This window comes from Melanerpes formicivorus, unplaced genomic scaffold, assembly GCF_026170545.1.
Source record: "Melanerpes formicivorus ecotype bairdi unplaced genomic scaffold, bMelFor1.0.p_v2 SCAF_8, whole genome shotgun sequence".
NCBI lineage: Eukaryota > Metazoa > Chordata > Aves > Piciformes > Picidae > Melanerpes > Melanerpes formicivorus.
In genome coordinates this window covers 9,137,178-9,148,375 of record NW_027142360.1, presented here as the reverse complement: position 1 = coordinate 9,148,375, position 11,198 = coordinate 9,137,178, and the positions used below count along the sequence as shown (strand labels likewise).

At 43.6% G+C, this 11,198-nt stretch overlaps 1 protein-coding gene across 1 annotated transcript in view; it reads left to right on the top strand.

Annotated features, from left to right (window-relative positions):
* Nucleotides 1-1,733: 1,733 nt before the first annotated feature.
* ETNK1 (ethanolamine kinase 1) overlaps nt 1,734-11,198 on the top strand; it is a 32,036-nt gene continuing 22,571 nt past the window's right edge. The window contains exon 1 of the mRNA XM_068141939.1: nt 1,734-2,014. Within this exon, the coding sequence (XP_067998040.1) occupies nt 1,859-2,014 (156 nt within the window). The 5' untranslated portion in view covers nt 1,734-1,858. The remainder of the gene's footprint in view (nt 2,015-11,198) is intronic.

Genomic DNA, 11,198 nt, shown 5'->3' with positions numbered 1-11,198 from the left:
TACGTCTACACACTCATATCATCTACCCATAAACCCATTGAATTTTTGTTATAATACAACAGAAGGAAATTTTGGTCCTTGAAGCATCCCAAAGATAGATTCCTGGCTCAGGAATTTTTTTAACACTTGGTCTGAACCAAAGTTTAGATGGATGAGAATGCTAAGATCATGAGGAATGCATGAAAAAGTATTTAAGAAGAAAATTACTTGAAAAATTGACAGACTATTCCAAGTGTGTGATCCTGAGGGGAAAGGCATACAGATGACTGAAGAAATACTGGGATAAGGTGAGGTGTTCAGAAATAATAGGAATAGAAGTGGTGGTGCATTTACATAAGTGAGGTAATGCAAAACTCGTCAGTGACAACAGCAGTTCTTGATAAAAGACAAAACATATTCATAACTAGACAGTTGTAGATGACACAGTGGACAGGTTCCTAATGTACTGCACTTTTGGAGAGGAGTCCATATGAAATTAGTAAGAACTAAACCTACAGAACTAGTTGCTTCCCTCGTGGCATTGTTAATTTTGAGTGTAAATTATGCCCCTTTCTCCTAACCTGAGTCTCCTTAGAGTAATAACTCTCCAGGGAAGAGACTAACTGTTATCTTGTTTGTATAGTTCTGGTGTTTTAGGCTAACCTAATAAACCTCCTTTATAGCAGAGAAACTTCTGGACTCTTCGCTATCTCCTACTTGAGCAGATCAGATTACATGACAGGAGGCAGGTACTTGTAGGAGTATTAGGGTTAGACTTAATCATCTCCCCTATGAAGAGAGACTGAGAGACCTGGGGTTGTTCAGTATGGAGAAGACTGAGAGGGGATCTGACCAATGTCTATAAATATCTGAGGGGTGGCTGTCAAGTGGAGGGGGCCAATCTCTTTTTGGTGGGGTGCAGTAATAAAACAAGGAACAACGGATACAAACTTAAACATAGAAGATTTCACCCCAACATGAGGACAAACTTTTTTACAGTGAGGGTGATGGAGCACTGGAACAGGCTACCCAGAGAGGCTGTGAAGTCTCCTCTGGAGACTTTCACAACTCGCTTGGATGCATTCTTGTGCGGACTACCTTAGGTGATCCTGCTTTGGCAAGGGGGTTAGACTCGATGATCCCTAGAGATCTCTTTCAACCTCTAATATTCCATTCCTGATCCCGTGTCCAGTCCTAACTTCCCCCCGGCGTTTTTGGTTTTATTTGTCTGTCCTGTACTGCTCATGAAGAGGATGACCTTTATGAAGATATTTAAATCTTAATTAAGAAGGCAATACGTAGCGTGATACCTCCTAAAGCGCCCCGAGGACCGCAAATTGCATCTAACTGCAACTAGCTGGAACTGGGAAGCGGAGCAAGGTGATTAGAAGGTATACACCCTGCAGCGGAATGGAGGGCGTGTTACGAAGGCTGGCACAGAAACGAAAGGCAAAAATTAACCGCAGCAGATAACTCAAAGGCTGATTAAAATCAGTCATTTGCCCGGTGACTGCCTGGGCGGTCCCGCTCAGCCGCGGAGCGGGAGGCGATAGCTCTCCCACACGGCCACCTTCCCAGCTCCCGCTCCACCGCCGCCAGCAGCTTTTATTAACCGCCGCTCGGCTGCCTCACGGCCGCGGGCGCTAACGCTTGGCAGGGCAGGTGAGTGGCGCAGGGGCGGCAGCGGGCAGGGCGCCTCCAGACCCCGCCCGCTCTCCCAGGCTGCTTCGCGCCGCAGCTGGGGGAGGTGGAGCCGCTTTATCGAGAGCCTGACTGGAAATTTCCCCCTCAGTTGCCGGCTCCGCCGCGGAGGAGACGCTAGGGAGAAGTCACTCGTCCTTGTCACTTCGTGCTCTGTCCCGTCTGACCGACTGTCGTCATGGCCAACTACATCCACGTCCCGCCCGGTTCCCCAGAGGTGCCCAAGCTGGACATCACCGTCAGCGAGCAGGAGGGGCCCGGCTACCGCCACGGCGCCCTGCAGCTCCTGCGCCGCCTGCGGCCCCACTGGAGACCCGAGGAGGTGACGCTGCAGGTACGAGAAGGCCGGGCGCGTGGCGAGGCCTGTTCCCGGTCCCTGGCGGGGGATGCAGCAGTTCGAGGTTGGGAAGGGAGGAAAGGAAGAGGGGAGGGCGGGCGGCCATTGTGCGGGGGAGCTGCCGCCGCCTCGCTTCCTCCCCTCCCCCTCCTTCCTAGCTCTCCAAACGCAGCCCCCTGTGCTGAGCCCCATTTGCTAGGCAGCCTGGCGGCGGGGCGTGTCAGCACGGCAGCATCCCCTGCCCCCTTCCTTCCTTATCGCTCGCTTTCCTGTTCCTTCTTTCGTGCGATCCCCGATGGAACTTGGCTCTTCCCGTTCGCGGAGAGAAGAGCTCTGCTACCCGCTCTCGGGTGGCGTCCCTACCGCACGGTATCTGCCCGGGGAGCCGTGGGCTGCGCTGTGGGAGAGGGAGTGGAAAGGGAGGGCCCTGTGAGCTTCACCCTTGCCGGATCCGCGCCGAGCAGGGCGTGTTCGTAAAGCGGTGAGGCACGTCCCTCCTCCCCGGGTGAAGGAGGGGAAAGGCAGGAGGAGGAGGTGGAGGGGGTGGTTGGGTGGCTGCCGCCGCGCTGCAGTTGCCGGGGTGGGGGGGGTGGGGAGGCGGCCCCCGAGGTAACGGGCGCTGGGGCGCTCCCTCGGCGCCATCGGCGGCGGAGCCCTTAGCGGGCTCTTCCCACGCCGCTGTATGTCATAAATAAACATAAATACATGTCTTGGGTTCCCTACAGGATTGCTTTTTAGGCTGACGCTATCTCGAGAAGTGTCGTCCTTGCTTACATCTCTTAGTCTTGACCGTATGCCGAAGTGTCGCCGCTTAGCCTCTGGTGTCCTCTAGATGAGCAATCGTTCATATTTATGACGAGTCATCTGCTTGAGGATTGGCTGCTTTTGTGCTTCTAGAATATACTTAATCTGGCTCCATGCAAGTCTTCAGTCGATTTACCTGGCTAAAAAACCAGTTCAGTTGCAGCCTTTGTGTTTAGTTGAGCATTTAATTATAAGCTGTTAAACTGCAGTTACGCAGAAGTGTCTTTAGTGAAGTTCCTCTGAAGAGAGCTGCTGGAACTAATTTGGGGGGGGGGGGGAAGAGCACATTGATGGAACAAAAAAATGACTGAAATGTATCGCAGTTTCTTGATAAGAAAAGAAAATTGACATATGTCAGTCCAGTTAGTATGCAAACAAGGCTAGTGTGGTTTTTGATAAGTAATTTCTTTGAGAGTTGTAGCCGGAAGTTAAGCACAGTCCCAGTGTCTTGAGGTGCAGTGGAAATAGCTTTAGAGTGTGTTCACTCTAAAGCTATTTCATAGAACTATAGAATGTCTCTAGTTGGAAGGGACCCATGAGGATCATCCTGTCAAACTCTGCTTCTTGCAGGACTGCTTAAACATGGTTTTGTTCTCATAGCTCTCTGATGAGGATTCTTCTCAACGGAATATATTTCTTTCATTCATACGGGAGTGCTAAATTAAAGAGGGATGACTCTAACCTTTTGGGAAAATTCTAGTATGTTCAAGGAAATGAATGCTGCTTCTTTCCTCTGTCACACTCTTTGGAAGAAGCAATTAACAGGATAAAAACCACCCCTAACACTGTTGTGGAAAAGGGACTCATTTGACTAGTCATGCAATATTAAAGCAACGGGCTACTGTCTGTGGTTAGAAGTTTCTGTCTTAAATTGTCTGAGGTTTTGTTTCAACAAGTTGACACCAAAGCTTTTCAACTGGCTGTTTTTTTCCTAGTCAGGAAGGTCTTCAGTAGCCTTGTTACTTTTAACTCTCTAGACTGTTTAAACTGCTGTGCATAGGTGAGGAGCTATTAAGAATGCACATGGCATGAAACTAGTTGTATTACCATCATTGCTGCTGCAGTCTGTTACATGTGCATCACATACAGTAAGAAAGAAAGGAAAGATGACTCCTCTTGTCAAGAGGATGGGTTGAACAGAGTGTCTACCATGGAGTCATCTCGCTAGAGGGGCAAATACTTAGGAGAGAAGTGAAAATGAGAATTATGTGTTACATGGAAAACATGTTTGGCTAATCTGAAACAGCAGCATCATAGGAAAGCAGTCAGGGAATATCGATGAGTGGAAAAACTACTGCTTCCTCTGTTCAACTGTGCTGTTAGCTACCTTTGCTCTTGGTACTTCATGGGTGGTAACATTTAGGAAAGACTTGAAGAGTCTGGAGTTTGACATAAAGTTAATTAACTTCTCTTGCAAAAATTTCCTGTTGTGTCTCAAGTTGTTTAGTTAGCTAAATGATATTGAAACAGTGTAGTTTAAAATTGCAATGCATAATCCTTCTTTTCTGTAAGACTTTAAAGCTGTCTAAAATACATACACATTTTTAAAATTTTCTGCAACATTTCATAGATTGTAAGTTTAGGACACAGGATGAAAATAGTTTGTATCTTCAGTACTTTAATTATTCTTCTATTACATTATTTTATCAGAAAGTCTGTAGAATCCTAAAGCATTACCAATTATTTGCAACACTGCAACCAGCTCTACTGGAATATATTTCCTGTATCTCAAGCTATATGTGAATCTTATCACTACATAATAGCATAGATATTCAAGTTCTTTTACACTGGTAAGGACAAAAGTTTTCCATTCTGAACACTGATCTTCGTGTCGATGCTCTGTGCAGTTGTCATCAGAGGATGTACTGGAAACAGTGTAGAAGTCGGTGTTGTGTTTTCTAACTCTTCAATTATTGATTTGCTTTAGAGTAATACAAAGCAATATCATTAAAACAAATATCGGTGGCTTTTTTCCAGTAGTCATTTTTGATTCAGTAACTGGATGAAAACTAAATCAGTAGTTGATTTTAGTAATAGAATTGTAGAGTGGTTCAGACTGGAAGGAGTCTCTGGAGACCTCTCTTCTAACTTGAAAAGCTCGCTCCCTGCTAAGTTCAGAAATTGGCCTTAGTGAAGAGGAGAAACAGTTGTGGTTTCTTTTTATTTATTTATTTTTTAAATTTAATTAAAAAAAAGTGCTCCTTGTAACTGAGCCAAACTCTGTTTTGAGATGTAATAGTGGACATTCCAAATTTTATATTCTGGGTGGTTCTTTGGTAATGAAATATAAAAGCTCTTTTCCTGACTAAAAAGAGGTTGTATTGTCCTTCTTAATTAAAGTAACAGTTTTGAATCTGCTATCCACCTTAAAATGTTATTTTTCTCTTTTATGGAGATTAATTTGTTAGTATTTGAAGGAGGCCTCGAGCACAAGCCCTATGAGGAGAGGCTGAGGGAGCTGGGGTTGTTTAGCCTGGAGAAGAGGAGGCTCAGGGGAGACCTTATTGCTCTCTACAACTACCTGGAGGGAGGTTCTAGCTAGGAGGAGGTTGGTCTCTTTTCCCAGGCACCCAGCACCAGAACAAGAGGACACAGTCTCAAACTGCACGGGGGGAAGTTTAGGCTTGAGGTGAGGAGAAGGTTCTTCACAGAGAGAGTTGTTAGCTGTTAGAATGTGCTGCCTAGGGAGGTGGTGGAATCTCCATCCCTGGAGGTGTTCAAGAGGGGATTGGATATGGCACTTGGTGCCATGGTTTAGTAGTCATGAGGTCTTGGGTGACAGGTTGGACTTGATGATCTTTGAGGTCTTTTTCCAACCTTATTGAGTCTATGATTCTATGAAATGAATCTCTACAAAAGAGCAACAAAAATGATTAAGGGAATGGAAAGGCTGAGGGAGCTGGGTCTCCTTAGCTTGGAGGAGACTAAGGGTGCCCTCATTAATGTTTCTAAAGATCTGAAGGGTGAATTGTTGTGAGGATGGAGCCAGGCTCTGCTCACTAGTGTCCAGTGATGGGACATGGGAGCAATGGGTGCAAGCTGGAGTGTAGGAGCTTCCACAGGAACACCAGGAAAAACTCATTCACTGCATGGGTGCCAGAGCCCTGGAGCAGGCTGCTCAGAGAGGCTGTGGAGTTGTCTTCTTTGGAGACATCCCAAACCTGCCTGGATGTCTTCCTGGATGTGACCTACTCGAGGTGATCCTTCTCTGGCAGGGAGATTGGACTGGATGATCTTTGGAGGTGCTTTCCAACCCCTAACTTTCTGTGATTTCTGTGTATTTGAGGATCAGTGTTTGGTAAGCAGAGGAAGGTAATTGCAAATTCTGGATACTTTTGTCCCATGACCTATTCTAGGTCTTGTGCTAATAGTGAAGAATTTGGCAGGTTAATATGTAATTTTGTCTCTGCAGTGTAATATTATGGTGCAGGAAAAACTATTTTCCCCATTCTGAAATAAACTTTAACACTGAGAATAAAGACTGCTTGGTTTTGTTGGTGAATTTACACTGTCATTTGGACAGGAAGGACTGAGGTCACAGCTTAATATTCTGAAGTGCTGATCTCTCTAAATGGAGCAGTTGCGAGTGAGGGAAAGTGTAAGAGAAGTTAGGGGTGCAGAATGAACGGTGTTGCCACTGTGTGATGGAAGAACTGTAATCTGAGATGTGCCTTGAACACAATGTCACACTAAGTAGGACATGTAGGCAGTATTAGATGTCATTTGAGGGTGGGTTGGTTTCTCCATGTTTCTGAAGCTTCTGATGAAGTTTGATATTCCCTTGTAAAGAGGTTTGTTTTTTTTGTGGTATCAGTAGGTGAGGCAGCAATTGTGCATATGGTGATGTTGGAGGTCAGTGACGTGCCACGTCACAGTGCATGATGTAATCGAGTTGTGCATGATATAGGTGTGCTTGTATTGGTGACTGGTTCTAAGTACAGATGGATGTTTGCTTAGGCACAGCTTGGATCTGGCTATGTAATGGAATATTACTTATGCTAGAGTCCCTTAACATTAGAAAGGAAGTTAGCTATCTAAGATGGTTCCTGGGTTTCCTCTCCATTGTTGTCATGACCATTTAATGTCAGATTCTTCCAGTGGAAGGAGCAGCAAATGAATTGTTTGAGTTAGAATAAAATCTTAGATTGTCTTTCCATTAGCTTAGTGGTTTTTTTTTCTTTCCTTTTAATACATGTAATGTTTTCATCATATTGCAAAGGCTGTAAAAATACCTACAACAATTCACCACTTCAGAAGTCTTAACTAGATACCTGATTCTGTCTGTTTTGAAGTAGTAAAATATTCTTCAAAAACAGGTAGAAAAATGTGTAATTTCCCCGTGGAATTTTCTTCTGACATCAGCAAAAGAGGTTTCTCTTCTGAAGTGTTTAGATTGGAATGAGTTCTTGCAAGGAGTGACATTTGTAGCATTTATAGTATTTTCAGCACTCCCATAGTATGAAATGTAATTTTAGATGGTATTTATATTTAGATGGTATTTATAGTGAGAATATGAAGGGTGTGAAACTCATACCATGAAAGAACCCATCAGCTCTTCCTTGAAGCTGCAGTTAATAGTTTGCTAGCCAAAAAGATGCTTAAACTGTGCTATGTAGTGTAGGTAGTGATGGTGTTTCTCTCTGTGCTACTGTTATGTGAGAGCACCCCAAGGGTTCAGCAGAAAACTGAGAGTTCAGCTCAGCCAATGGCCCAACTTGCTGTGGAACGATGCTATTAACTTTACCAATTTCCTACTAGCCTTGGTATTTTTAACACCAAGTGATCTTGTTTGTCAGCTGACCACCACACAGACAATGGCTTTCACCTGCTAAATGTAATGATCTAGAGGATAGGCCTCCAGAACATTTGGGACCTTTAAGTGATGTCGATGTAAACTATGCTGAATATGAGTATTGACCTAAGGTCTACATCTTCCAGTAGTTCTCCTTTTATTAACAGCTACAGATAGAAGAGATGGAGAAAAACCTAGTCCTGTTGCAAGAAATTAAACTCTTGAGAGATGTATGCTTGCAAATGTGACTGTATGGATAGTACTTTTCCAGAAAATAAATTTTGTCTTTCAATATACGCTTCAATTCTCACAGAATTTCAAGTTTGTATTGCAAGTCTGTTCCTTTCAGAAGATTTCTGTTCATGATGAAACTTCACATCACTGTTACTATAGCAGTAGGGTAATGCTTTTTATATTTCTTTTTCTATGAATGCAGTAACAGTCTGGAGGAAAAAGATCTATTTGGTTTTACATCTCTTCTATAAGTGCTAAGTGCTTTCTACTTGGCTTTGTGATGCTTTGTACCTGCCTGCTCCTGCTTGTTACATGTGATCATAAATTTGTTCTCATTCTTGTTCTGAACACGTAGAACAATAGGATCATATACAAGCTCCTTGGTACCACCTGTCTATGAGATAGGAATATCTACATCACATGCCCTTTTCAGGAACCTAATCACCTGATCCTTGCTGTTATGAGTGTTTTTTGAGATTAGACTGTCTCAAAGATGCTTCATGTTATGGTTTTGTTTTTCACTTCTATTCCTGGGCTTACTTGGCCTGTCTTTTTTTCTGCCATGTGCTGCTTTCTGAGACTGCATTTGTGTGAATAAAGCTTATTTGTAGCTTTCTCACCTTCACTCTGTTTCAGTAAATGGTTTCTATTTGTTCCCAACAGCTAGAAAGTCTTGACTGGGTCGTGGGCTGATATAAATGCCATTGCCAGAAATGTTTACAGAATTTAGTTTTAGTTTTGCACCACTTCACCTGAAAGTACTTATTACAATGTTGTAAGTACATATCACAGTAATGAAATTTTTGCAGATTATAGGAGTACTAGAATCCTGCTTCTTCCCCCTCCCCAATGCATTGCATCAGGTTCCTGACTTGTCTTTGCTCACTGTGGTGTTGTGACATTGTGGTGGTTGTGTGTGTTGTGGTGTTTATTTTTTTTCTTTTCCTGAATTTGTTTCTTTCCAGGATTTTCTAACTGCTATTCATAACATTCAGTAGATTCTTCCATCTTCTTCCAAATGGCCTAAAGAGTTTACTGATCATCTTATCCATGTCATTGGAGTCCATTCCTTGTCTATGCTGTTTGACTGATGCTTTTGTTATAGAGCTCTTGCTTTGCTCTGCTGAATTTCAGGTGGTTTCAGGCAAGGCATTCTAAGATGATTCTTTAAATGCTCCAGTAAAGGTGTTCTGAATAAAATAGTTGAGTATTGAGTTCTCTTACTGGTAGAAAACATGAGATATTTTCTCACAGTGGAATATGGAAAGTGTCTACTCATAATAATTTTATTAGAAAAGTAAGCAGACTCCTTGCCTTTTTAACAAGCAATAACTAAAAATGCTCCTGGGTGTAAATAATTGCTTGTAGCAGCATGTTACAAATAGATGTTAATAATAAGTAGAGTTCCTAAATTATCAGTTGAAGGAGTCCAATTTCCTTGTTGTAGATTTCTTGTTGTTAACACTAATGAGATTTGTTTTATGGGGATAATAGACCTGTGTAGCATTGCAAAAGCTGTACAGTGGCCAGAAGTTTAACAGCATGAGTCAGTCAAATTCTGACTGCTGCTTTGCATCAGAGAATCATAGAATGTTACAGGTTGGATGGGACCTCCAGATATTGAGTCCACCCCTCCTTACCAAAGCAAGATCACCTAAGGCAGGCTGCACAGAAACATAACCAGGTGGGTTTTGAAAGTGTCCAGAGAAGGAGACTTGACTGCCTCTGGGCAGCCTGTTCCAGTGCTCTGCAACCCTTACTTTAAAGAACTGTCTCCTCATGTTGAGGTGTAACTTCCTGTGTTCCAGCTTGTACCCTGCCCTATCACCCCAAAAAGAGCCTGACCCCTTCATCTTGATACCCACCACTCATATTTGCAGACATTAATATGATCTACTCTTGGCCTTCTCAAGACTAAACAGCCCCAGGTGTCACAGCCTTTCTTCGTAGGAGAGATGTTCAACTTCTGCAGTCATCCTCTTAGCTCTCTGTTGGATGACTGAGGGACTGGAGCATCTTTCATATGATGAGAAACTGGGGCTGCTTGGGTCAGAAAAAAGATGACTTGTATGGATCTTAACAATACCTAATGGGAGAGAATGAAGAAGGAGCTAGAGTATTCTCAGTGGTCAGTGGCAGGCAAGGCAGTGGGCAAAAAACAAAACACATGGGAAATATGGGAAATTCCATCTGAACACAAGGTGACACTTTTTTAATGTGTGGTCAAACACTGGGACATGTTGCCCAGTCAAGCTGATTACTGGAGATTCCATGGGATGCAGTCCTAGTTGACTGTCTCTAGTCAGTCTTGCTTAAGCAGGGAGATTGAACTACTCCAGCTCAGAGCCACAAAGATGATGAAGGCAGTGGAATATCTCCCTGCTGAGGAAGCTGGGTCTCTCTGGCTTGGAGAAGAGGAAACTGAGAGGTGACCTCATTCATATTTGTAAAGACGTAAAGGGTGAGCGTTGGGATGACAGAGCCAGGCTCTGCTCAGTGATGTCCAGTGATAGGACAGGGGGCAGTGCATGCAAGCTGCAACAGAGGATGATCTGTGTGAACATCAGGAAGAATTCGTTCACTGTGAGGGTGCCAGAGCCATGGAGTAGGCAGTCCAGAGAGGTTGTGGAGTCTCCTCTGGAGACATTCCAAACGCACCTGGATGTGTCGCTGTGTGACCTGCTCTAGGTGATCCTGACCTGGCAGGAGGGTTGGACTGGATGATCTTTGGAGTTCTCTTCCAACCCCTGATGTTCTGTGATTCTGTGAACTAGACGATCAGAGGAGGTTCCCTCTGATCTAAATAGTTGTAACAGTACCCTTACAAGGGAGAAGGTAACGGATTAACACATAATAATGTAAAGGTGTAATTTGTGGTTTGCAAGCCATATTTGAAACATTTACTGCCTGTTGGAAATTTGGTAACATGTGTCAGTCAAAAGAACTGGCTAGTGTTAGAGCACAACTGTATTCTTTTCTGCTTGAAAAACAGGATCTGTGGTGCTAAATGGTATAGTTTTCTTAGTTGCTTACTGATGTTGTAATGTTTGCTTGCTACGAAGACAAGATTCTGGGTTATTAAAATAATAGCTAGTAATAAAATGTGGCCATATTTGTGAAGTCTTAATTTTGAGTCAGTCAGGGAGGCTCTGTAAGAAGGTTTATTTGAATTGATGATTACCTCATTTGGATGAAAAATATATTAACTTCCTGAACCACCTTCTGCGATTTTGAGTGTTTGTAAGAAAACCAACTACCTTTGTATCCTGTGCTATTCTGTATCTTTCCTCAGGAACCTGAGCTAATTGTTACTTGTGGTAACAACCGCAGCTTCGCTGGTCCTTTCCTGCA